Raw genomic sequence first — 27806 nt, 5'->3', positions numbered from 1 at the left:
TCCCTCCTTCATCAGGAGGGGCGGGATGACCCCCTACAGGGACGTGCTGAGGAGTTTAATGGTTATCTATACGATAAAATCGTTCAGCTTCGGGATAGTTTAGACCAAAATTGCGATGATCCAAGTGGGATGGCAGAGGCACGTCTTGTTGAGGTTGTTTGGGATGAGTTTGAGACTGTGGCTCCCGAGGACGTGGACAGGTTACTGGGGAGGCTACATGCGACCACATGTTTACTGGACCCGTGTCCTTCCTGGCTGTTGCTGGCTACTCAGGAAGTGACACGAGGCTGGCTCCATGGAATTATAAATGCTTCGTTGATGGAAGGGGTTTTCCCCGCTGCTTTGAAAGAGGCGGTGGTGAGACCCCTCCTCAAGAAGCCTTCCCTGGACCCAGCTATTTTGGGAAATTACCGTCCAGTCTCCAACCTTCGCTTTGTGGCGAAGGTTGTAGAGAGTGTGGTTGCATGGCAGCTTCCCCGGTACCTGGATGAAGCCATCTATCTAGACCCGTTCCAGTCCGGCTTCCGGTCCGGTCACAGTACGGAGACAGCTTTGGTCGCGTTGGTGGATGACCTCTGGAGGGCCAGGGATAGGGGTTGTTCCTCTGCCCTGGTCCTATTAGATCTCTCAGCGGCGTTTGATACCATCGACCATGGTATCCTGCTGCACCGGTTGGAGGGGTTGGGAGTGGGAGGCACCGTTTATCGGTGGTTCTCCTCCTATCTCTCCGACCGGTCGCAGACGGTGTTGACAGGGGGGCAGAGGTCGACCGCGAGACACCTTACTTGTGGGGTGCCTCAGGGGTCGATTCTCTCGCCCCTCCTGTTCAACATCTACATGAAGCCGCTGGGTGAGGTCATCAGTGGTTTCGGGGTGAGTTATCATCTGTACGCTGATGATACTCAGCTGTACTTTTCCACCCCGGACCACCCCAACGAAGCTGTCGAAGTGCTGTCCCGGTGTCTGGAAGCCGTACGGGTCTGGATGGGGAGAAACAGACTCAAGCTCAATCCCTCCAAGACGGAGTGGCTGTGGATGCCGGCACCCCGGCACAGTCAGCTGCAGCCACAGCTGGCTGTGAAGCGGTTATTAGCCCCAATGGAGAGGGTGCGCAACTTGGGTGTCCTCTTGGATGGGCGACTGTCGTTTGACGATCATTTGGCGGCCGTCTCCAAGAGGGCCTTCCACCAAGTACGCTTGGTGCACCAGTTGCGCCCCTTTCTTGACCGGGATGCCTTATGCACGGTCACTCATGCCCTTGTCACTTCCCGCTTGGACTATTGCAATGCTCTCTACATGGGGCTGCCCTTGAAGTGCACCCGGAGGCTGCAGTTAGTCCAGAATGCAGCTGCGCGGGTAATAGTGGGAGCAACTCGTTGCTCCCATGTAACACCAATCCTGCGTAGTTTGCACTGGCTTCCTGTGGTCTTTCGGGTGCGCTTCAAGATTCTGGTTACCACCTTTAAAGCGCTCCATGGCTTAGGACCCGGGTACTTACGGGACCGCCTGCTGTTACCTTATGCCTCCCACCGACCCATACGCTCACACAGAGAGGGCCTTCTCAGGGTGCTGTCCGCCAAGCAATGTTGGCTGGCGGCCCCCAGGGGAAGGGCCTTCTCTGTTGGAGCTCCTACGCTTTGGAATGAACTTCCCCCTGGTTTACGTCAAGTGCCTGATCTTCGGACTTTTCGCCGTGAGCTGAAAACGCACCTATTTATTCAAGCGGGACTGGATTGAAATTTTATTGGGGTTATTTATATTTTAAGATTTTAAATTGTTTAAATTACTTCGGCCACATTATAATATGTTTTTTTAATTTCTTTTAATGTTTATATAGTATTTTTACTTGGCTGTACACCGCCCTGAGTCTTTCGGGAGAAGGGCGGTATAAAAATCGAAATAAATAAATAAATAAATAAATAAACTTGTTTTTCCCTGGAATAAGGAGTCCCCTAACTGTTAAAAAATAAACACTCTTTCAAAGTCAAGCTTGTCTTCAGACATGTACCCCTTGGGAAAAATATGCATATGGCTTCCCTCTGTCTTCTTCCTTGATTATTTTGCAACTTATCTATCTAAGCTACACTCCTGGAATTTCCAGATTGTCCCTCATCCAAGTATTAGCCAGGGCCAGTCCTGCTTAGTTTCCAAACTAAGTTTAGTGTGGTGCTGTCTCTGCTGAAACCTGGACCTGTTTCATTTATTAAAAGCAACATTGAAGGAGTTGGTTAGAGCAAAGTTGTCAGAGTGATTGACTTTGTACTATGGACATTCAGCAACAGTATTCTGGGGATACACACAAATGTACAAATATCAATCTGTAGGAAGTTTGTATGTATAACAATTAATACAATCTTTTCAGAATTTAACATAACTGAATAAATTGTATTCCTTTATTAGCAAATGGAAAATACCTCCCCCATTCCAAAATTGACTGCCTCTCTTCTTTAACCAATGTTATTGTCCTACTTTGAATATTAAATATTCTTGCAAATGTCTCCCTGAAATGTGTCACTTAATACTTTTTCATCAGCCCAGCAAAAGACACCGCTAGATCTGCTACTAGTTGATTTCTTTCAAAACTTCTCAATGTGTTTTCAAGCTGCTCAATGATACACCAAAAATATTCCGTCAGGAGCAGGACATAACTGTATCCAATTAAATACAATGTCAGTATTTATAAAATATGTCACTGAGATCATGAACAAAAGTATAACATTTACACTAGAGATAATTTCAAATATAGGGACTTCAGCACCAGGCATCCTGACTCAAAATACCCTTTTATATTCTTCAGTCTGGCTGTGAATGTAAGGTTCAGAGAGCACATCTGCCTCTGTTTCATAATTCTTTGTTACTGCCAGGCTATTTAGAACAGGGTTCTCCTACCTTGGTCCCTTTAAGACTTGTGGACTTCAACTCCCAGAGTCCCTCAGCCAGCAAAGCTTTGCTGGCTGAGGGACTCTGGAAGTTGAAGTCCATAAGTCTTAAAGGGACCAAGGTTGGAGACCCTTGATTTAGAATGAAGCAACAACAGCAACATGGACTGAAAACAAAAAAAGCATATCCTCATAGACCTATGACAAGGTAACCTTAGGAAGCCACAGCAATAGCAGAATCCATCTCCCCAAAAGAAAAATAAAATAACCCAAAAAGACAACACTGAGGGGGAAATTAAAGCACCGTTCAAATAATTTAAAGACTTATTATACAGAATAAAGTCATGACCTGTTGATTTTTTTCTTTTTTCTGAATGCAGGTCATACAACAATAATCTTAAACAATGGTTCTTCATCTTTTCCTTTATTTGGACAAATACGCTAAACCAGGGGCTGACAATGCAGTATTTGTACACATGATAGATATAGAATTCATTTAGATGGCATCTGACTCTCAAATTAAATGAATTTAATTTTAATGTTTAAAATCCCAAGACAGATACGGGAAGAAAGCCATAGTCTCATATGATGTTAACTGAGAATGCCAAAAAACAACAACAACCCTGGTAACAACACCTATGATACTCTTATGGAGTTTACTGGTTGGGAACTATTGATTTTAAACAACAGGAAGCCATATGCTGGTTGTATGTTGTGCAAAGAAAATAACAATTTGATATGAAATTGATTATCTAGGATTGGGTGGTTCCATTTTACCACATATTTTCGAGCAGAGGATAGAGAACAATAGGTCAGGGTTGTTTTAATTTGAATTCCTTCACTGGCACAAGAGATTTTGGTCCTGATGACCTAGATCGCTCTTCCCAACTCTATTAAGATAAAGAACAACTTGTCTCAAAAGTATTCCTATGGATCCACTTAGGGATTTGTTTAATTCCTTCCTTTGTCTGTTGTGTATTCATGAATCATTCTCAAATCTAAATATCTGAAACAGATTTACTACAGTTCACTTATTTATGGATTTACGCTCCAGCTTTTATACTTGTGCAAATATTCAACGTAGCCAATATTTTTTTTAAATGAATATTAAAATCTGAAGGCACAAATTAGAAACAGAGATCTCCTAGGTTTAAAAAGGATTGATTTAAATAATTCTTCCGAAGGCTTTATCTGGATTTTGAAAATATTTTAAAAAAAATTATAACTGGGGCACAATGGCTCAGCAATTAAAAATGTTGAGCTTGTCAGCTGGAAAGCTGACAGACCAAATTTGAGACCCAAGCGCCGCACCACATGGTGAGCTCCCATTCTTTGCCCCAGTTCCTGGCATTCGAAACTTCCTCACCATCCAGTCAGAACTGAAGAAGCTTCTTGGATGAGAAGCAAAATGTCTTTAAAAAATAACACAAGAAAGTCCAATTGCCTCTTGGGGAAAAAACAAAGCACCTTTGAGTCAACCATGAACTGGATGACTGAGAATCTCCATAGACATTTAGCAGTTTGAAAGCATGCAAACAGAAGTAGATAAATAGGTACCACTTCAGTGTTCCGTGTGCCTCAGCGTATAGTCATGCTGGTCACATGACCACAGAAGCATCTTCGGACAATGCTGGCTCCCTCCGCTAAGAAACAGAGATGAGCATTGCTCCACAGAATCAGTCATGACTGGACAGAGGAAACTTTTACCTTTATTTATAGCTGTTAACCCCTATCCTATTTCTCCACATTTATTTTTGTTAAATTTCATTATGTTTTCCTAAGTATTTTTTCTATCATTTATACATATTTTTTTCAACTTCATTTTTTTTCTTTAGGTTATTAGGTAGTCCACTCAAGTTTGTATTAGTTATTAATTTGATAATTGTTGCCTCCATCACTTTATCCAGGTCATTAATAAAAATGCTGAAGAATAAAGAGCTAAGTGCTAAAGCTTAGGACACTGTCTAGCAAGACATACTTTTTACAAACTCAAGGTGATTTCTGCCAATTGCCTCATTGTTTTCAATTCTAACCCTGACCCTAGGATATAGGTCAATTGGAGGTTTAAATTCATTCAACATAAATAGGAATTCCCTAATCCATGTTTCTATGAAATTCAAACTTCATCTTGCACTTTCACATATTCATATCGAAGACAAGTTAAACAGAAATTAAATAGCTTTGCCTATTTTTTGTACCTATTAGCATTTTGCTGTTTTAACAGAGTAGGTGTTATATTTTATTTTATTTTATTATTTAGATTTTTATGCCACCCTTCTCCCGAAGGACTCAGGGCGGTGTACAGCCAGATTTAAAACAATACAATATACAGATTAAAACAACAATTAAAATAACATATTATATTAGTGGCCGAGAAATTTTAAACCGTCAAATTTGACCCATAATTAAAATACCCCAATTAAAATTCTTAAAATTCAAAATTTTTTTAAAAAATTAAGCCAGTCCCACTTGGATAAACAAGTGCGTTTTCAATTCACAGCGAAAGGTCCGAAGGTCAGGTAATTGACGCAAACCAGGGGGAAGTTCGTTCCAGAGGGTAGGTGTTCCAACAGAGAAGGCCCTTCCCCTGGGGGCCGCCAGCCGACATTGCTTGGCGGACGGCACCCTGAGAAGACCCTCTCTGTGGGAGCGTATGGGTCGGTGGGAGGCATAAGGTAACAGCAGGCGGTCCCGTAAGTACCCGGGCCCTAAGCCATGGAGCGCTTTAAAGGTGGTAACCAACACCTTGAAGCGCACCCAAAAGACCACAGGTAGCCAGTGCAGACTGCGCAGGAGCGGTGTTACACGGGAGCCACGTGTGGCTCCCGCAATCACCAGCGCAGCTGCATTCTGGACTAACTGAAGCCTCCGAGTGCACTTCAGGGGTAGCCCCATGTAGAGAGCATTGCAACAATCCAGACGGGAAGTGACAAGAGCGTGAGTGACCGTGCATAAGGCATCCCGGTCAAGAAAGGGGCGCAACTGGCGAACCAGGCAAACCTGGTAAAAAGCTCTCCTGGAGATGGCCGCTAAATGGTCTTCAAATGACAACCGTTCAAACGAGAACTCCCAAGTTGCGCACCCTTTCGGTTGGGGCCAATGACTTGCCCCCAACAGTCAGCTGCGGTTGCAGCTGACTGTACCGGGGTGCCAGCATCCACAGCCACTCCGTCTTGGAGGGATTGAGCTTGAGTCTGTTTCTCCCCATCCAGACCCGTACGGCTTCCAGGCACCGGGACAGCACTTCGATAGCTTCGTTGGGGTGGTCCGGGGTGGAAAAGTACAGCTGAGTATCATCAGCGTACAGCTGATAACTCACCCCAAAGCCACTGATGACCTCACCCAATGGCTTCATATAGATGTTGAACAGGAGAGGCGAGAGAATCGACCCCTGAGGCACCCCACAAGTAAGGCACCTCGCGGTCGATCTCTGCCCCCCTGTCAACACCGTCTGCGACTGGTCAGAGAGATAGGAGGAGAACCACCGATAAACGGTGCCTCCCACTCCCAAACTCTCCAACCGGTGCAGCAGGATACTATGGTCGATGGTATCAAAAGCCGCTGAGAGATCTAACAGGACCAGGGCAGAGGAACAACCCCTATCCCTGGCCCTCCAGAGGTCATCCACCAATGCGACCAAAGCTATCTCCGTGCTATATCCGAACCGGAAGCCGGACTGGAATGGGTCTAGATAGACGGCTTCATCCAGGTACCGGGGAAGCTGCCATGCCACCACACTCTCTACAACCTTCGCCACAAAGCGAAGATTGGAGACTTGACGATAATTACCCAAAATAGCTGGATCCAGGGAAGGCTTCTTGAGGAGGGGTCTCACCACCGCCTCTTTCAAGGCGGTAGGGAAAACCCCTTCCAACAATGAAGCATTTATAATTTCCCGGAGCCAGCCTCATGTCACCTCCTGAGTGGCCAGCACCAGCCAGGAGGGACACGGGTCCAGTAAACATGTAGTGGCATGTAACCTCCCCAGTAACCTGTCCATGTCCTCGAGAGCCACAGAATCAAACTCATCCCAAACAACATTGACAAGACGCATCTCCGTCATCTCACCTGGATCATCGCAATTTTGGTCCAAACTATCCCGGAGCTGAGCGATTTTATCGTATAGATAACCACTAGGAACATTTCGCCTCCCTCAGTGCCACTAGGTAGGTCTTTGAAAAAGACCTAACTAGTGTCCGATCAGCCTCGGAACGGCTGGACCTCCAAGTACTCTCTAGGCGTCTTCTCTGGCGTTTCATCTCTCTCAGCTCCTCAGAGAACAAGGAGCCAATTGAGATCTGTGCCGGGTCAGAGGCCGCAAAGGCACGACACGGTCCAAAGCCCCAGCTGCGGCCTGTTCCCAGGCCGCAACTAGTTCTTCAGTCATGCCGTGGGCAAGATCCTCAGGGAACGGCCCAAGCTCCGTCAGGAACCTCTCGGGGTCCATCAGGCGCCTGGGGCGGAACCAACGCATTGGTTCCGTCTCCCTGCGGTGGTGAGCGGCGGTCTGGAAGTCTAGGCAGAGGAGAAAATGATCTGACCATGACACAGGTACCGTCACTAAATCTCCTAATACCAGATCATTAAACCACTGTCCAGAGATATAAATCAAGTCCAGTGTGGACCCCCCTATGTGTGTAGGGCCATCAGTTACTTGAATCAGGTCCAAGGCCGTCATGGAAGCCTGGAACTCCTGGACCACCGTCGATGACAAGCCGGCCGATGGCAAGTTGAAATCCCCCATGACCAAAAGTCTGGGAATCTCAACCGCCACTCCGGCAAGCACCTCCAGTAGCTCAGGCAGGGCTGTAGTCATGCAGCAAGGAGCCAGGTACGCGATCGACAGACCCATCTGATTCCTATGGCCCCACTTCACAAGGAGGGATTCACAACCGGCTGTCTGAGGCACAGTGGACTCTCTCGGCTCCAGACCTTCCCTAATCACAACCGCCACCCCTCCACCCCTACCCTGGGCCCTCGGTTGATGGAATGCTCGGAATCCCGGAGGGCACAGTTCGACCAGTGGTACACCCCCTTCTGGGCCCAACCAGGTCTCTGTAATGCCCATTGTACATTAATGTACATTAATACATCAACATTAATAGTTGAAAATCTGCACCATTTTGGATTATTTGCTTGGCACCAATTTAGAAAGATCAGATAATGTTCCCAAGATGCACTGAATTACTATGGTAGCATCTAATTTACTTAAGAAGGCTGGCTAGGTGGCTCAGCGGCTAAGACACTGAGCTTGTCAATCAGAAAGGTTGGCAGTTCGGCGGTTCAAATCCCTAGTGCATGACCAGGGGTTGGACTTGATGACCTCCAAAGTCCCTTCCAAATCTGTGACTGTTACTATAAGACTGGGGTCTCCAACCTCGGCAACTTTAAGACCTGCGGACTCCAACTCCCAGAATTCCTCAGCCAGCTTGCTGAGGAATTCTGGGAGTTGGAGTCCGCAGGTCTTAAAGTTGCCGAGGTTGGAGACCTCTGCTATAAGATATATTCTGTGTACTAGCATGAGTGTCTAGAATTAATCTTACAACATGCTCTGGTTGGAATTTACTACACATGATCATGAGATCCTCATCTCATCCTTGGTCTAAACTATATACTTTAGTTCTTTGTTTGACTGGTTCTACAAAGATACAATGAAAGTCTGAAATTATCAAAAGAAATGGTGTATGATTGAATAAAGTGCTACTCTGGAACTGGGCCATACAACTACAGAGAAGCTTATATGACCTTTAGATCTCTGCAGGCTACATCTGGCTGACTACTCACACATATGGTCTTAGGCTGCCCTTCTGGCATTTTTTGATAGCACAAATGTCAGGACTGAAATCCTATCTGCCTCATAAGTCTAACCAAACATCTGCACAGACTCTACGTGCCAGAGTTCCTGCTGGGAGCAGATCTATAAACGTGAGAAACGGTGAATGTGATGTCAAGCATATAGAGAATGGGGCAATTATTATATGCTCTCAAATCATGTTATAGATTCACCTTATATAAAAGTAGAACAAAAAATAACATTCAGTCAAGGCTAGAGACTGAATGCAAGCTAAGTAAAAATTCCTGGTAAGGGGAGATTTGCCTTGACTTTCTGTTTTTTGTTTTCTTTGAGAGGGGTGTATGAGAGAGTTTTGCCTTTTTTTAAAGGTTATGTTCAATCTATTTGACACTATATGTTCTATGTTTCCCACTTCCTAAAAGCAGAAAGCTGCCCTGCTAATTTTTTCGCAACCGTAGCCAGAGGTGATTTTAAGGATCACAAAAATAAGTTTGGGCTCTCAGGTTACACACTCTTAATTTAAATGATCTGTAGAATTACACCCAAGTTAATACTGCCAACACTAAACTGGCCTCTGCTACTTCGCTTCTTTATAGCACTTGGAAATTTACAATAATAACAGAACTGATCATGCTTCCCTTCCTTGAGAAAGACTAGCTTCCTTATGCCTTCAGATCGGGCTGCTCTTAGAGACAGAAGCAGATTACAATTCAGACCAACTCAAATCATGGTGTATGCTAGTCTGACTCGTTTACTCTAGAGATGTAGCAATAGTACTTAGATGTATTTATTGCCCCGTAGTGCTTTATAGCATTCTCTGGGTGGTTTACAATGCCAGCATATTGCCCCCAACAATCTGGGTTCTCGTTTTATTGATCTCCGAAGGATGGAAGGCTGAATCAACCTTGAGCCCCATCAAGACTGAACTCCTGGCTGAGGGCAGAGTTTGCTACAGTGGTTAGAATACTGCATTCTAAGCACTGCACCACCGGATATGACTGAATATTCTTATGATCACAGTTCCTACAGCCATGAGTTGCAAAGCCTTTCAACGAAGAGGAAAAATAATACAAAACCAACACCATATTTATGGTATGTAGTTAGCAGAATCAGACATAGAACTCTTCATCTGAACAGTCTATACTTCTTCAAGGATACTGATAGCAACAAAGATAAAGAGATGGATGTTGTTGCATATCCATGATCGCTGGCCAGCAACTGCAGAGTATTCTGATGCCAAATACCCCAAAGGTGCTTTTTCAAAAGGCAGCTGGACTTTCTTTGTTTTTCCTTGAAAATGTTTCATTTATCATCCAAGAAGATTCTTCAGTTCTGAACTGATGTAAAACATCTTCAAGAAAAAAACAAAGGAAGTCCAGTTGCGTTTTGCAAAAGTACCTTTGGATACTTGACCTGTATGACTGAGAATCTCCATAGACATCTGATGCCAAATGTTTTCCCATTACATTCTTGGATGCATCTGTCAAAGGAGCTCCATCGATTGCTATTAAGGCCAACTTTTGATCCTACTTAATCCCTAAGACAGCTTCAAATTCGATGCTATCAACAGAAGATTGGGAACCTTCATTCAAGTATTTTCAAGCTTAAACGTTCTCAAAATGCTACATTAAAAAAACCACCACAGGCAGTATATCACACTTGACTGAATTTTAAAAATAGCAAATAGTAATCCCACTAAGTAATTATCTCTGGGATGTTTATGTAGTAGAGAAATATAAACCTTGGCGTGTTCAATCGGAGTACTTTTCTCAAAAGTGGAAAAAAACCCTACAACCACAATTTCCAGACCTGACTTTCATGCTGCAAAAAGCATGAATGATAAAAAGTGACTTGCCATCAATGATGGCCATTGTACGATGTACCATTTCCTACTGCTAAAGTAAAAGGGCTTTTCACAAAAGATGCAGTAAATGCAAGTGACGGATTCTCTTACCGGTGAACCACGATCACCAGGTTTCCCAGATGGACCAGCAACTCCAGGCACTCCTGGGGCACCCTGTGAACAAGTAGATTGAAAAGATATACAGAAAAGGAAAATAATAGTCTTGAGGAATTTTATTTATGTGTTTGTTCAAGGTATATATCTGAAATGAAACATATACTCAGAAATTGAGCAAACTGTGTGGACCAAATTTCTGTCTGACAACTTCCTTGAAATAATGGACAGGTAAATGTAATAAATCAAGCAAAATTAATGTAGATGTTAACTGCTTGACCCACCTGAGGTTATCTGGATAAAGCAGTTACATTTACACTAATTTTACTTGATTTTCTTACAGCTACAATTTATATTGTTTACATGATGATGTCATTATGCAAATTATGTCAATTGCCTCAATACCATACTTTCATATTTAATGGAGGAGAAACTGACATGCCCTTTTCCCAAGTAGTCCATTAGAATGAGGCTTCACTTACTATATTATTAAAGATTTAATCTTGGTCTTTTTCTATCAATAAAAACGTGATTTAAAAAAAGAGCAACCAGGTTTTCATGGGGGGGAAAAAACAATCAACTTAAAATCATTAAGGCTTATCTTTTGACAATACAACTTGTTAAAAATTTGATATTTATAGGAAGGTGAGAGAAGTGCAAAGGGAAAATGAGATTGTACATTTTATTAAAGAATGTTGTAGCAAGATATAGATGTATTATGCAGTCAACAGAATTGGATCGAATAAATTGGACCTGCAACTAATACTGCAATGTAGAGAGCACATCTTCAGAGCTCCAAAAACTCAATTTTTCTTCTTTTCCTACTTCCAGCAGGTCAGCAGTTGATATCACTGCATGTAGTGCTCACTTTGCTGTCCTGTAATCCCCTTTTCTTAAATATACCTTCATACTGCAAATCATCACATTCTTCTAACCCAGTGTTTCTCAAGTTTTAAGGTGTGTCGACTTCAATTCCTAGAATTCCCCAGCCAGTCAAGTCCACATATCTTTAAACTGCTAAACTTGAGAAACAATGTTCTAATCATTGTTGTTCTAACCACTGAAGCCATTTTTGTTATATTAAGCATCCACTCTCAGAGCACTGAATTAATATGCCAGCTGTAATTTAATTTGTTTTGATACCATGTGTTCCTGCAAATGATGACAGTACGGTCTGACACAAAACAGACACAAGTCCCACCAGCACCATCCATCATAGTTCCACTATTACATTATCATTCCAACAATGAAGCCAACACTAACCGCTGGTCCTGGGGGACCTCTTGGTCCTGATGGGCCATCTTTTCCTGTAAAACCCTGTTTGGAGAACAATGAACATTAGGAATTAGGATTTGTTTGGTTTTTTTGCTTTTAGGGACAATATAATTATGCAGAAAAGTTTTTGGGCCATTCACCCCGTAAAAAGTATCAAAAACATTCAAAACCACAATGTCTAAACATCCCATTATAAAGGACCAGTAACTATAGCTACAATAACAATATACTACTGTACGTACCAAGGGTGTTAGGAAACTTAGTATTTATGCTGAATACTAGTTAGAAAATTTTAATGTTTTAATGTTGTTTGACAAAATGAAGACATGTAGAATTATAAATGTTATAATGTTGTTCAAAGCCTTTGTAGAGTTACCATTCCCCAGGATAAACCAGAACTACTCACTCTGTCACCTGGGGGTCCCATTGCGCCAGGAGGGCCACTTAGGCCTGGTGATCCCTAGATAAGAAAGAAAACATTAATTAGACAGGGTTTTGCAACGATGCAACACAATTTTAACATATATCGCCACTTTGTTTTAATCTACAGTTCACTGTACTGTAGTAGGCTCTTTGGATGCAGTGATACTGATTTTGACCCCATGCAAAAGAAATGGAGCAAAACAAGTAGACTTTGATTTATACTTTCAGCACGCTGTACAGAATTCCATTTTACCTACACTCTGGTTGTTTAGTTATTTGTATTGTTAATTCTTTTAAAGGTAAATATATCTTTATTTACAAATCTGTTACAAATCTTATTCAGAACTCACTTTTAAGTAATAGCTAAAGGTAGTCCTCGACACACGATCACAATTGGGATCAGAATTTCCACTGCTAAGCAAAGTGGTGGGTAAGTGAGAGTGTGTTTTGGAAGAATGGAAAATTAATAGCAAAGGAACTTACTGATCGTCCTGGAAGTCCAGGTTCTCCAGGGTTACCCTTTGGCCCTTGACGTCCCTAGAATTAAAAAAGAACAAGCTTTGTATATTTTCTAAAAAATGAAATTGTGGGTCTAATTAACAGATATGCTATCTTTAAGCCTCAAAACCCATTAGAGAAAACAAGAATTCATTTGTGCCTGTAGCGTGGCTTTTCCTTCATTCACACCATGAAAACTAGGCATGATAAGTTTATTACACAACATTTCCACCTAATAAAACATTAAAGAAATATCTAACCTTCTCGTATTTCCCTGAAAAGGCGGAGCATATTCTAAGCAAAGAAGCAGATCAAATGCAAACTCAAATAAACACCACAACATGTCCCTATGTTAATGCAGTCTACAAATCCTGCAGTGTTTAGAAATCTGTTTGGTGCATCAATACACCTTGACTTACTTAGCATACATCTGAATATACTGGGGAAAAGTATGTCAAACTACTCTCAGAAAGCATTTATTACATTACACTTCATCTCTTATCCTGGCTAAACAGCATTCTTACTTACAGGATCTCCTGTGATGGAAAGCCCATTTATTCCTTGTGGGCCTGGTGGCCCTTGAGGGCCTGGAGGGCCTGGATCTCCACGAGCACCTGGGGGCCCCTAAAAATAGCAAAAGAAAAAAAAACCCAAAATTGTCAATTTTTCAAAAAAGCTACACGAGGATGGAGTCACGTCTTCGGTGATAACAAGTGACTAAACAATTGTTAATATGAGTTAGTTTAAAAAGCAAGGATGGCAGTTTTGCCAGTTTTAGTTTTTCCTTTTGTGTTGTACTAGTTCATGTAAGCAACCCCAAGCAATCCAAGTGTAGGGAAATTCCCTTAAAAAAATACAAGAAATTTCATTTATCTGCAATAATTGAATTGGGGTTCCTAACACTTCCAAATAATGCCGTTCCCATAAACATCTATTTAGCTTTTATGCTCTTATATTTAAAAATGTCTATATTGCCTTTATCCCTAAGGAAATCTTGGAAAGTACACAGATTTGTATATAAACCTTTACAGAATAAAAGATATAGCACCATAGCTGGGGAAGATGGGGAGGGCAACCCAACATTTCTGTAACTAATTATACTTCTCAGATGTTATAAATGTCTCCAATTCCTTATATAAATACATATAGAAATGTTATATTGCTAAGGGTAGTGGCAGGCAATCTGCTCCTGCTAGATAAGTATATGACATTCATGGCTAAGAAGTCTTTGTACACTTTCAGACTGTGTGCCAACTTGTACCTATTCCTGGATCGGAAGGCTCTGTTCACTGTGACCTATGCCCTCATGATCTCTTATTTAGACTAATGCAACATGCTCAACATGGAGCTGTCCTTGAGTAGCATTCAGAAGCTACAGAATGCAGCAGCATTGGTTGTATATGGCGCTGGCTATCCTGCATATATGGAACTCCACTTCTTTGGGAGCTGCATTGGTTGCCAGTGTGTTTCTGGGTGCAAGTCAAGTGCTGGTTGTCACCTTTAAAGCCTTCATAGGTTGGAACCATGGCTACCTCAGATACTATCTTCCTCTAGTTGTTTCTACCTGTCCACTTCAGGTAGACATTCTCCAGGTCATGTCAACCAATGAATTTTTGCTGGCAGGGACCAGTCAAAGTGTCTTGTCTGCTGCAGCTCCTGTTCTCTGAACAGCCCCCCCTCCCCCCAGAGATTAGGATGGATCCAACCCTGCTAGCCATTTGGAAGGCCTTGAAAATCTGACTAAGCGACCAGGCCTGGGGTCCTGAGGCTATGAAGAGCCCCATTTCCTGGTTATGTTGACACTAATGGATTATAATATATTTTAGTTTCTATATGTATTTCTGTTTTGCACTGCATTTTAACTATTTTAATAATTTTTAAGATTGTGTGTTGCCAAGGATTACTGATTTGAGATGGGCAGTTATACAAATTGAATACATAAATACTCACAGCAGGTCCACTTACACCCCTTTCACCTCTTACACCACTGGAACCTCTAGCTCCCTAAAATCCAGAAAAAACACACACACAGAAGACAAAGAGATAAAGACCATTACTTTTAAATTTTATATATAGAACATCCCATCTTATTACAATTTTCTGAAGGACCTCGTATTATTCATTCTGAAACGTATAGCATATTCCAGCATATTTCCCAAGAGATTGCCCACCTTTAAGATAAAAACAACCTCTATGGGCTACAAGCTGCATATTTTATTTCCTCAGGAAGGCAGAGGTGATAAAACAAGGAGAAAGGCTAAAATGACTAACTGCTAAATATTTCTTATTAACCACTAATACATTACAAATTACATATGTGAGGTAATTTTCTCTGAGCAGCATGCCTCTTTCCTCTCATTTAAACAGCCCTTAGAAGTGGCATTCATATTGATCTGTGTCGATCATATTTAATCAGTTTCATCCTTTTCATGGAGTTAGAAGCTAGGAAATGCTTCCTTTATAAGTCTCCTTGCTCATTTCATTGGCTTCCATCATTACCTGAAGAATTCATTCCCAAATTTGAGCTAAGAGTATATGGTGGATGGTAATAGGTTTTCCATGTTTGTGTTACAGAAGTGCACTGTCGTTAAACAGCCCAAGACATGTAACTATATCAGTAAGAGAGATTCTAGGAAATGAGCAGACAAATCATGGCTGCTGACTGCTGTTACTGTGCCAAAACTAGAACTGAAGTCAACTACTTGCCACTACAAAAAATGATACAGGCAGTCCTCAAGTTATAACTGTAATGGCGCCTGCCCATTATGATTCTAAGTCATAACTTCACAATTTTTTTGGTGATTGTAAAATGAACATGTCAGTTGTAAAATGAATGTGGCGATTGTTAGGCAAATGTCATGATTGTTAATTGGGACATTGTTCACTATGGCACAGATTTGCCAAAAACCAGGTGAGTACTTGTTTTTGATAAAACCATTGTAAAAAGTAGACATGGGACAATGGCCACAAACATGGCCATATTGCTGAATGCCTTAAGTGCAGTCATGTGATTGCAGAGGGGGGTCCAACCATCAGAACTTTGGATCAAAGTTGTTAAGTTCCCTTTTTTGGTCTGTCCAAACTTCGGGTCTCATCATAAGTCGAGGGCTATCTGTGTCCTGGTCTTCAACTGATACTGACCCAGACTCAGTGAAGCTTTCAGAAGTAAAACACAGCCTCATCCAAATGGCTTACAATCATAATATATTGATTTTTACTTACAGCAGGTCCTGGAGGTCCCGGAGCCCCCACACTGGTTTGTACACATGTACAAGCATTTGACAATGATGGGCATTTTGCTTCATCCCTCTGAAATTTAAAGCAAAATATGAACAGTTTTAAAATGATATTTTTTATGACAGAGAAAACAACTGTAAACTTACAGGTGGATAATTTACTGTATACTATAACTATATCTGATATTGAAGTCTAATTATATCTGATATCAAGGTCTAATAAAATAATAAAATTCAGCATCAAAATAATTGTTTCCAAGAGGAATTTTAATTTGGGAGATGATTAATAAGAGGGGGGAGGGAGAAGCAACAATAGTCTTAATGTTTACAACATAAAAGCAAAAACTGATTGCTTCACTGGGGAAACACATACTTTGCACATGTTTACAGCACCCTGTACTTTCTTCACCTGTTCTAGGATTTATTCTACAAAATATATTTTAAGGCTGAATTCTACTCACTCCAGTATCAATTAACACTTTTAATTTAGATTCAATTTTCATTCAATATAAAAATAACTAAATATTATTTTAATGCTTCTATTTTACACTCAACATCAACTTAATTAAATATTGACTTATACAATATTATGCTGATATATAATTATGGGTTTAACTGGTGGCTTTCCTATGATCTGATGTTAATATAAATTAAAAAGAACATAATTCACGTCGTAGCCTGAGAGCTATCACTGCTTCCATTCTATTTCTTTAAATTTCTTTAAATTTATTTAAATTTATTTAGGATATAAAGCAAAATCATTATATCATTAACTAACCTAAATTGGTTTCAGCAGAAAATGGTGTAGGCAGAGGTCTAAAAGACTCCAGAAATTTACTATTTTAGTGGAAATCTACTGAAGCACTGTAGTTAAAAATCAATGAATTATTCCAGTAAGATTATATACTTATTTTCCTTTTCTCTGTGAAGAATTTCCTTAAGTTATCTTCTGCTTGTTTGTTTTTCCCAACTCATCGCCCTTCATTGATGATTTATTCTCCCTCTCCTTCAAAACGAACATGGTCCAGTTGCATATTGACACAAATGCTGCTGGTTGATTTTTGCCTAATATTCTATATTAACAGTAGCTACAGTTGGTTGTTTCACTGTTCCTTATCCTAGATTCCACCTCAAAGTCCACAAGAGATTTATTTTTTAAAAAAAAATAGTAAGTCGAATTTGTGATGAAGGGTAAAGAAATACTAGGCATATTTAATATTTTTTAAAAATAATTCAGTCCTAGATTCTGAAAACAGAATGGAATGTGACAAGGCAGCTAAACTGCTTTTTCTACAATAGGCTGTCTGGACTGCACTATTTAGAATATGCTCTGGTGAAGTTACATTCCTGCATTCAGTATGATTCAGAATCCCATAGATAATTTATTATTCCCAAAAGAGATTTTTAAGGCTGTTATCCCACACTTTTCTCTTGGAGGCTCATATCAAGAGCTCAGGCTCTTCCTACAAGATAGGAAGAGTCTGTCTAAACATTTCCTATATATTTACCTTAGAAGGAATGTCACAGCATCTATCCCTGCTGGTCCAAACCGCATTGCACACAATGTCAAAGCTCTGTATGTCAAACTACAAAGCAGAAATGGAAGTGTATTTAAAGTTATATTTGAATTAATTTTCAAGTACAAAATCATGCGATTTTAAACAAAATAAAACATTATCTTTCTTTCCAGTGCAAGCAAAGTATCATTCCTGTTACCACATCAATGCCATTAACACAGGAAACTAAGAAAATGGTCACGAAGTAGTTTTCTTCATGTCTCTGTGATATTTCACATGGTTCCTATAAAACTGGATTAACTGTAATCAAATGAATGGATAGCTTTGTTGAAAGAGGAGATGAGATGCTTCTTAGAAAACTATAGGACATGAGAGGCCAAAGACCTGCAAACATTTAACAGTTAAAAAAAAAAATTTAGAAACGGGCTGCCCTAATGGTTCTAGCAGTTAAAACTAGTAGGCAGGAAGTTGTACTTCCGGATTTGCAAGATTCTGTAAATGTAGCCTTACAATAAAGTAGATTGTAGCTCATATAATTGTGTTTTCAGTCTGGTTTATCTGGGAAGACTGACATTAATGCATAACCGACCTTCAACTTTAAGAACTCTGCCATTTATATAAAATAATAAACAGCCCTTCCCATGTTCCATTCTAGACACAATTTTTTTTCTTACCCATTCACTTTTCCAAACTTGCTCGTATGTATACAATCTGTCTACCTTACTCCAAAGCCAATTCTCCTGAGAGGGAGATGCTAATGGGATGACTGAAAAGAAAACTTCAATTCTGCAGCTATTATCAAAAGGAGAATTTCAAAAGCTTTCCTTTCACCATGATATCAGAAATCAATTATTTAGCACAGTACACCCTAAATCCCAGCAAGTAATTAAAATTTCATTTCATGGCATATACTTTGGGCTAGATTGTATGATGCATGAAATGACAGGTAAAGAGTATTACATATAGGGAGTGGGGACACCGAAAAGCACAGGAGAAACACCCTGTAAATATGCATTTCATCCCCCTTTAAGGCAGTAGGAAAACCATTTCAAAGTAGCTAAGAACCACAAAGTATTTTATACTGTTTGTTATATATTATCACTGATTTTCTGTTGATCTTGTGGGAGCAATAGTTGTGTACAGAACAAGAGAGACATAGCAAAATCATTATTGTGGAGGTCCTGCATGTCAGACTTCCCAATCTTATTTATGTCTTCCAAATCTATTAAGACTACAGTATCCAGAATTCCCAAGAAGCATGGCCACTGACTGATATGTTTATCATTAGCAATGTAAGTTACTTAAAATAATAAACATATTGTTCCCAGCCAAAGACTTTGTGACTCTTATAACTGAGTCATGCAACTGACTCAGAGGTTGATGCTACTAAAAGAGAAATTCTGCTTCTATTCTAAGCCAAATATTGTGGGAATATTTTGAAGAATATGAGGGAACTTTTGATGGAAGCCAACAGTCTGCATAAATCTATACCCTCTATTTGAACTCAGACAACTGAGAAGTTTTCTATCAAATTTTTAGAGCTGCAGCTTTAAATAAAATTGGGGAAAAATAGCAGGACTATCAGAGCGTATAGATAATTTGACATTGAAACTGAATTTGATAATGAGAAGATTTTTTTTTTCAAAATTAACTATCTTGTTCTGTGTTAAAAATTTTTTCTATTGCTGAGGCTAAGTGAAGGACTGAATTTGATAATGAGAAGATTTTTTTTTTTGTACAGAAGTCAACAGAATTGGATCGAATAAAATTGGACCTGCAACTAATACTGCAATGTAGAGCACATCTTCAGAGCTCCAAAAACTCAATTTTTCTTACCCATTCACTTTTCCAAACTTGCTCGTATGTATACAATCTGTCTACCTTACTCCAAAGCCAATTCTCCTGAGAGGGAGATGCTAATGGGATGACTGAAAAGAAAACTTCAATTCTGCAGCTATTATCAAAAGGAGAATTTCAAAAGCTTTCCTTTCACCATGATATCAGAAATCAATTATTTAGCACAGTACACCCTAAATCCCAGCAAGTAATTAAAATTTCATTTCATGGCATATACTTTGGGCTAGATTGTATGATGCATGAAATGACAGGTAAAGAGTATTACATATAGGGAGTGGGGACACCGAAAAGCACAGGAGAAACACCCTGTAAATATGCATTTCATCCCACTTTAAGGCAGTAGGGAAAAACCATTTCCAAAGTAGCTAAGAACCACAAAGTATTTTATACTGTTTGTTATATATTATCACTGATTTTCTGTTGATCTTGTGGGAGCAATAGTTGTGTACAGAACAAGAGAGACATAGCAAAATCATTATTGTGGAGGTCCTGCATGTCAGACTTCCCAATCTTATTTATGTCTTCCAAATCTATTAAGACTACAGTATCCAGAATTCCCAAGAAGCATGGCCACTGACTGATATGTTTATCATTAGCAATGTAAGTTACTTAAAATAATAAACATATTGTTCCCAGCCAAAGACTTTGTGACTCTTATAACTGAGTCATGCAACTGACTCAGAGGTTGATGCTACTAAAAGAGAAATTCTGCTTCTATTCTAAGCCAAATATTGTGGGAATATTTTGAAGAATATGAGGGAACTTTTGATGGAAGCCAACAGTCTGCATAAATCTATACCCTCTATTTGAACTCAGACAACTGAGAAGTTTTCTATCAAATTTTTAGAGCTGCAGCTTTAAGCAGCAGACAAATTAGAGAAAAATATATATCAGAATTATAAAAATATTATTGTGTAAGCCTTTGATAATCCATCTGGATGAATATCCCTATTAAAGAAAGCAGAAACATACCTCTCACCAAAAAATACATGATTAAAACAGTGAAATGGGCGACATATAAATTTAATAAATAACATTCAATCTTAGTCATGGTTAATAAGATTATGTGAATGTCAGTGTGTTGTTTAATAAATAGCACTCAAGATTCCTGTTTGATCACTCATCCCCCTAAAAGAGTATCTAAAGACTCAAAAGCAGCTCATCTTTATATATAAAGAATTAAACTTTTTCTCCTGCAAAAGACAGAAAGGCTAATTTAAATCCTCCATATTATTCAGTACGTTTAGAAGTCAGGTCTTCCTTCAAACCCACTGAAAATTATTGTGAAAATATACTGGAATTATATTTAAAGCTAAAATTTCATCAAGCTGAAATCTGGTGAAATTTTCTTCTGGAATAGGAAAAAGAGTGAGAAGGACAGCAGTGATCATAGTATCAACAAAAGATTATTAACTAAGATTTTTCATTTTAAGATTAAGGATAAACTATATGAGAACAATTGTGCATCGAGGATGACAGCAAGAAAAACATTGGAGGAAGAGACCAGCAGCACTGGGAATGCAATTAAAAGAGAAATATAGTAAGATCAGAAGAAATAAACACTTTTATAAAACTGCCCAAACACAGTTTTATTTAGATTGACAATGTTTCTTCTCAGATCTCCAAAGATTATTCTCTGAGATCTTCTGTAATGCAAATGGTATTATTGAAAAGGCTTTTGGGGGTGTTTGCTTAGACCAGGGGTGTCAAACTGGTGGCCCACGGGCCAAATGCGTCACATGCAGGCTATGCCCACCTCCGCAAATGGGGGGGAAAATCGCAAAACGTCACATGACACCAACGTGCCGCCATGAGTTTGACACCTATGGCCTAGATTATGAATGGGGAATTCAAGTAAATCAGACACTAACATTAGAACTCTTCTCTGCAAGTAATCACACCATCATTGTACTAGAGATGAGAAGCAGAAAGGCTTGGAGATGTCCCCTTCAGATCTTGAGTGGAAAAATACACTCAATCATACACCTTCTATATGTGCTATAATCGAAAACTGCCCTAAAGATTCAGTTATCCCATAACAGAGCTGTAAAGTCACAAATGGGATTGGTTTACTTCTTCATAAGAAACCAATTCTTTTAACAGCTGTTTCCAATTAATTTCTGATCATTAAGTTTTAGTGTTGGCCATTAAAGCGTCAAGTGTGCTGGCCGGAGAATTCTGGGAGTTGAAGTCCACATATCTTAAAGTTGCCAGGGTTGAGAAACACTGACATAAAGAGATATTTCCTTCCTATGCATATGCCAAAACAAACATATAATATTCAAAGCCTTTTCTCAGAATGCTGCCCAAATGCTTAGGCAGGCGGCTACAAGACAGAGGGCCTTCTCAGTTGCAGTTCATTATGAAATGCCATCTTGAAGAAGGTGTACCTGTTAGCCATCTTATTGCTTTTTTCCCCAGTGTCAGTTAGCATTACAGATATTTTAGGATTTAAGTCCCAGGCTGTAAATAATTTTAATGCATTGCATACTATTTTATATACTGTATTTTTCGGAGTATAAGATGCACCTTTTCCCCCCAAAAAAGAGGGTGAAAATCTGTGTACGTTTTATACTCAGAATGTAGCCCCACCCAGCTTCTCAAATGGAGGTTTCAGAGGCTGAAAAAAGCATCAAAAACAGAGCTTCAGACAAAAAACCCCAAACGGAGCTTCAGAAAAAAGCCCCAAACAGAGCTTCAGAGGCTTTTTTTTTCTGAAGTTCTATTTCAGAGACTTTCAGAGGCCAAAAAAAGTTTTTTCTGAAACAGAGTTTCAGAGGCAGAAAAAAAAGCAAAACAAAAAACAAAAAACCAAGGCCCAGCGCTCACAACCAAGGAAACCTCCCTAAAAACTAAGGTGCGTCTTATACTCCGGTGCATCTTATACTCTGAAAAACATGGTATATTTCCTATACTGATTTTTTTACTTCATCCTGCTCATGAGATATTCCAAAAGGGTGTATACATGCACAATTTCTGTCTTTGTATGTATCTTGTAGTCTGTGTTCTTATTTCTCACTATTGTTAACAAGGATTCAATATTCAGCACTATCTATTCTATGTCCAGTATAACCGCCATCTAGTCAATTCTGCAATTAGAAAAGACTTGAAGAAAAAAAGTAATATACTCACACAGTGGGCTGGCTAATAAAAGCATTTTTATGAAGCCTGTATGATACGTAGCTTGGGAAAGATCCTGACTGCAAGGAAACTCCAGGTACTGAAGCAAAATATTTTTCTGTTAAATTGTAAGCTTCCAGCATTTTGAAGCCTATATGTCAGAACAGAGAGAAAACAGAAAGAACAGTTATGGGATTTAGAAACTGTGTGAAGTAAGACGTTACTAAACTGGAATATTCATGTGTTATTTCTTACCAGGAGAAGTGTATCCATCTAAGTACATGAGAGGACAAGCTGGGGGAAAAAGAAACAGATACATCATGAATAAGCACTGGCATTGTTACTAGAAACACACAGCTGCCTGCAAACAAATGTCCTCCATAGATGCAGAACTAAAAATACCACCAAACTTAGCTTTCTTCAGTATAGTCATTTATTTATTTACTTAATATATGGCATATCATACCTGGACCAGCAATTAACATTTCACCTAGATTAGTAAAACAAAATAAAAATGTTTAAAAGATCTATGTTCAAATACCAATCTCTAGGCCATCTAACTGAGGGGTCGCCTGGTCTGGGGCCTGTTAGAAAGTGGGCCGTGCAAGCAGCAGGCAAGCAGGTGAAGATTCATCGTATCCAAATTTGCATTCCCTTGTTGCCAGCATATCTGATATGCATAAATTGAATAGTGGAGGTGCCATTACCGAGCTTTACCTACCTCCTACCGAGGTGGGAGGCCATTTTTTTAATCTTCTTAACTTACTTATATTGTTCCCCATTATTAATTGAAAGGACCTATCACTCAGCATACAATTAGTCAACAGAGATTTTTGCAAGGAATAATATGGCACAATTTGTGTGTATGCCGCAGTTAGGTCTAAAAAAACAGCCATGGTTTTGAGGCCTCACCAGAATCCTGCTTCAATATAGCCTATTAGGTTTAGCATCTGGTAAGCCTTCAATATAGTAACTCTACAATATGAGTTTTGTAGCCAAGATTGTTTTCAAGGCACCAAGATAAGGAATTACTACTAGGAAATTTTAAAAGAGAAGTTAGGTTTATATATTAACAATTGCTTTTTTTAGAATAGAATAGAATATATATTTTTTATTGGCCAAGTGTGATTGGACACACAAGGAATTTGTCTTGGTGCATATGCTCTCAGTATACATAAAAGAAAAGATATGTTCATCAAGAATTCTAAGGTACAACACTTAATGATAATCATAGGGTACAAATAAGCAATCAAGAAACAATCAATATCAATATAAATTGTACGGATACAAGCAACAAAGTTACAGCCATACAGTCATAAGTGGAAGGAGATGGGAATGATGAGAAGATTAATAGTAGTGCAGATTTAGTAAATAGTTTGACAGTGTTGGGAATTATTTGTTTAGCAGAGTGATGGCGTTTGGGACAAAACTGTTCTTGTGTCTAGTTGTTCTGGTGTGCAGTGCTCTGTAATGCCGTTTTGAGGGTAGGAGTTGAAACAGTTTATGTCCAGGATGCCAGAGGTCTGTAAATATTTTCACAGCCCTCTTTTTGACTCATGAAGTATACAGGTCCTCAATGGAAGGCAGATTGGTAGCAATTGTTTTTTCTGCAGTTCTTCTCCAGTTTTTACCAGGGTCACACATCAATCTATTTTTATTTCCATTTTCATCATCATGCAATGATCTATGTATGTATTTATCTATTCTGACAGATTCCTCAATACAAATTATGACTAACTTTCTCCTCCAGAGACAAGCAATGCAGAAATTCAGAAAAATGTCTGAGAAAGAGATAGAATGTCCCTGGTTCAACTCAATGTTCTGCTCTCTGTTTTAACTCAAAAGATGTCATTAGACAAGCCATTCCATCTCAGCTAAGAGCTCCAAGATAAGGACAGCATGGAATGTTAATATGGGCTAAGGACTATGTGCTCCTGTTAATGCTCATTTTAGGAAAAAAGCAAGCTGCCTTCTAAAGAGTCAGAACTTTAGTCCATCAACCTCTAAACATTCACTAATGATCATTAGTGATTTTCCAAGGTTTTCTATTAGCATTGTCTCAAGGTCAATTTGAATATGCAAAGGCTATACTTGGAAATTCCTGTATACAAAGCATGTATTTGACTACTGATTCTTCCTTTCTGATTATATAACAGCAAGGAAAATATTTTTTCCTTAACAAATTACTAGATACATTTTCATTGTATTTTACACTGGATTAAATGTGTTAACCTATCCTAAAAAAAGAGAGACTATTTTACTCACTTGAGGTAGCTGTCTCGCAAACAAATGTGACAAGGTTATCTTGAATCTTCTCAAAAGCATCAAAGTCATCAACTATAAAGACATGACGTTCGCTTGGCTGACTTGCAATTTTGGCTAGTTCATGGTAATCAACATCAGCTACACCAATAACAAATACACTGAAACCTGCAAAGACAATAACAGTGGTTGAAATAATATGGACCTAGGAAGTTTCTCCAAAAATGCTCAATGACCCATCCTATTAAGGCAACAACCTGATACTGCCCAAGTACATGGAGATCACAGCTTTCAGGGAAATCTAAGGGAGGAAGTCAAAACTGCATTACCAATACTGAGAACCAGACTGGTGTGGTGGTGGAGTTGCTGATGTAGAAACCAGAAGACTATGAGTTCTAGTCCCACAAAAGCCAATTGGGTTGTTTTGGTCCTATCACACACTCTCTTGGCTCAAACCATCTCACAAGGTTGTTTTGGTGGGGGTAAATAGGAAGAGGAAGGGATATTAGATATGTTCACTGCCTTGAGGAATTTATAAAGTAATAAAAGGCAGAGTAAATGGTGGAAATATATACAGAGATAGGCAGTACAGTTAGTCCTCCACTTACAATCGGTTGCTTAGTGACTGTTCAGTTATGACGAACTTCCAAAAGGAACTTACAACACCATTCTCAGGTTCCTACAGCCACTATGACCTCTCTCATTTTTATGGCCATTTGTAGTGACCTGCAGTCATGTGACCAGAATTTACATTTTTTGCCAAAAAAACCCACATTTACTTCAGGCTTGCAGCAAAAAGCCTAGATAATGAACAATAGGTTTCTTAATGACCATGTATTTACTTAATGACCGCCTCAAATAAAAGCAGTAAAATTGGGTTGGTCACAATGACTACATTATGACTTACAACCAGAAAAGGCAGGCTCCACTATAGTCATAAGCAGAGGATTTACCTGCACTCTAAACAATGCACTAGTTCAGGCACAAGTGGCTATGAAGCACTCACAGTCCGGACTGTATATATTCCAGTCAATCATGATACAGAGTCTGATATTTTATAAAGACTGCAGAATTATTCTCCCATTAAACCCTGCCATCTAAATGTGGCTCACCAGACTGCTGTATGACAGCTGCGGCTTTCATCACTTCATCTTGTGACCGACCGTCTGTTACGACAACAAGGACTTTGGGAACTCCTTTCCTCATGCCTTTTTCCCATGTAAGCACCTTTTCTTTGATAAATGCAAGTGCCTTTCCTGTGAATCATGAAAGAGTTTTATTTAGATCATCCACATAAAACCACTACTTTGGAAGGAGGGAGTTGGCAGGGGGAATCAACCCTGGAATACATTCTAAGTTAAAACCCATAGAGTAATAATATGAGAAAACCTTATCCCTTGAAACTAATATTCAAGGGGGCGTGGCCATGACCGTGGTGGGGTAAGGACCTTTCCTTCACTTCACAGGGCTTAATAATGAAGATTTATGAGGATTAATGCTGTTTGGAATGCACCGTTATGGATGAAAGTTAATAAATCATGAAGTGGAAGTGTTAATAGCCCAGCAGACTGAATTTAAAACTGGTAGGTCATCTGAAACTGCTTGAATTAAGGAGTTTTTACTGCGTGGGATGACCGAACTGGCAGATACAATGAGTTTGGAATAAACTGCTGTCTTTTGCTTTCCTTATTATAATTATCGTGTTCTGTGTTAAATGCTGAGGCTAAGGAATATCAAAGACTGAATTTGCTAATGAGAAGAATTTTAATTGAAGAGATCGATCTTTTGTGCTGGACTGACTGGCTGACTGGCTGAAGAAGCTTTTATTAGGTGGATAATTTTTTTTAATTATTTTTTCTTTTGAGAGGAAATTAATAGCTTGTTTATATTACAGAAAACAAAAAGGACTTTGTTTTGAAGTTCAAGCTGGTTTGTTTTTTTTCTCTGCCGACGTGGAGAAAAATGGCGCTGATTAAGCTGTGAGGTAATTGTGTTTCTTTGTGGAGTGAATATGACTCATAAGTTACTGATAAGCTACTAACGAGTGCAAATAAGCGTTTCGCTTCAATTAAAGATTGTCGTCCTTGATCTTCATCAAGACCCTCTGTAAAATTGGTTTGACTGCTGTCCTTGATCTTCACTAAGACTCTTTGAAAAATTGGAATCCCAGTTTGAGAAATTTTTTGGTTTTTTTTTTTCAAAATGACTCAACAACTTTCAGAAACGCAGCAAATTGCTGCAGCTTTAAATAAAATTGGGGAAAAATAGCAGCACTATCAGAGCGTATAGATAATTTGACATTTAAACGGCCATCGGAAGTGCAAAATTTAAAGCAAGAAAGGAATGATAACTTTGCTAAACAAAAAGAGGAAATGACAATGATTAAAGATGAAATGGAGCAGCTGCATGTGCATGAGGCAAAAGTAGATCGGCAAATTGGCAAAATATTTTATAAAATGAGCAGCAAGATAAGAGAATTTGTCTTTTGGAAGAAGAGATGAGGAAATATAATTTTGTTATCAGAGGAATCTCGGAAGAAAGGAAGATAAATTGAAACAGCGGGTTTTGAAATGGATTAATGATTTGGATACGCAACTTACGTTCACAATAGCAGACCTGGCAAGCGTTTTAGAATTGGATATAGAAGGCAAAATGGTTCTAACAGGAATGTGCTTGTCAGGTTCGCAAATCTTGGTGATAAGTTGGAAGTTATGGCCAAGTTAAGAGAGTTGGGAGATGCTTTGAGTTTGAAGGAAGACTATTCAAGTCTTCCCGGATATATCAAGAGAAGAAAGGGCATGGAGATTTTTTAAAACCAATTACAAAAGTTTTGAGAGATAATGGAATTAAATACAATTGAGGCCACCACAACAATTGAAATTTTTTATAAAGGAAGGATGCATAATCACCCCAGATATAGATGCATTATTATATTTACGGAGCTTGGACTGATTGAGATGGAGGATTTAATGGAGATAAAAGATCAAA

At 39.4% G+C, this 27806-nt stretch overlaps 1 protein-coding gene across 1 annotated transcript in view; it reads right to left on the bottom strand.

Moving 5' to 3' along the window:
• COL12A1 (collagen type XII alpha 1 chain) overlaps positions 1–27806 on the bottom strand; it is a 145971-nt gene that overhangs the window by 10473 nt on the left and 107692 nt on the right. Inside the window, exons 46-58 of the mRNA XM_058176236.1 lie at positions 25931–26074; positions 24822–24986; positions 22812–22850; positions 22569–22707; positions 20342–20384; positions 17571–17648; positions 16049–16135; positions 14777–14830; positions 13355–13450; positions 12812–12865; positions 12312–12365; positions 11894–11947; positions 10628–10690 (exon numbers count right to left, since the gene is read on the bottom strand). Coding sequence (XP_058032219.1) covers positions 10628–10690; positions 11894–11947; positions 12312–12365; positions 12812–12865; positions 13355–13450; positions 14777–14830; positions 16049–16135; positions 17571–17648; positions 20342–20384; positions 22569–22707; positions 22812–22850; positions 24822–24986; positions 25931–26074 — 1070 coding nt within the window. The remainder of the gene's footprint in view (positions 1–10627; positions 10691–11893; positions 11948–12311; positions 12366–12811; positions 12866–13354; positions 13451–14776; positions 14831–16048; positions 16136–17570; positions 17649–20341; positions 20385–22568; positions 22708–22811; positions 22851–24821; positions 24987–25930; positions 26075–27806) is intronic.

The sequence above is a fragment of the Ahaetulla prasina genome, chromosome 1 (genome assembly GCF_028640845.1).
Source record: "Ahaetulla prasina isolate Xishuangbanna chromosome 1, ASM2864084v1, whole genome shotgun sequence".
Classification (NCBI taxonomy): Eukaryota; Metazoa; Chordata; class Lepidosauria; order Squamata; family Colubridae; genus Ahaetulla; species Ahaetulla prasina.
Note: the sequence above shows the minus strand (reverse complement) of the source record. Positions and strands in the feature narration are given on the sequence as shown.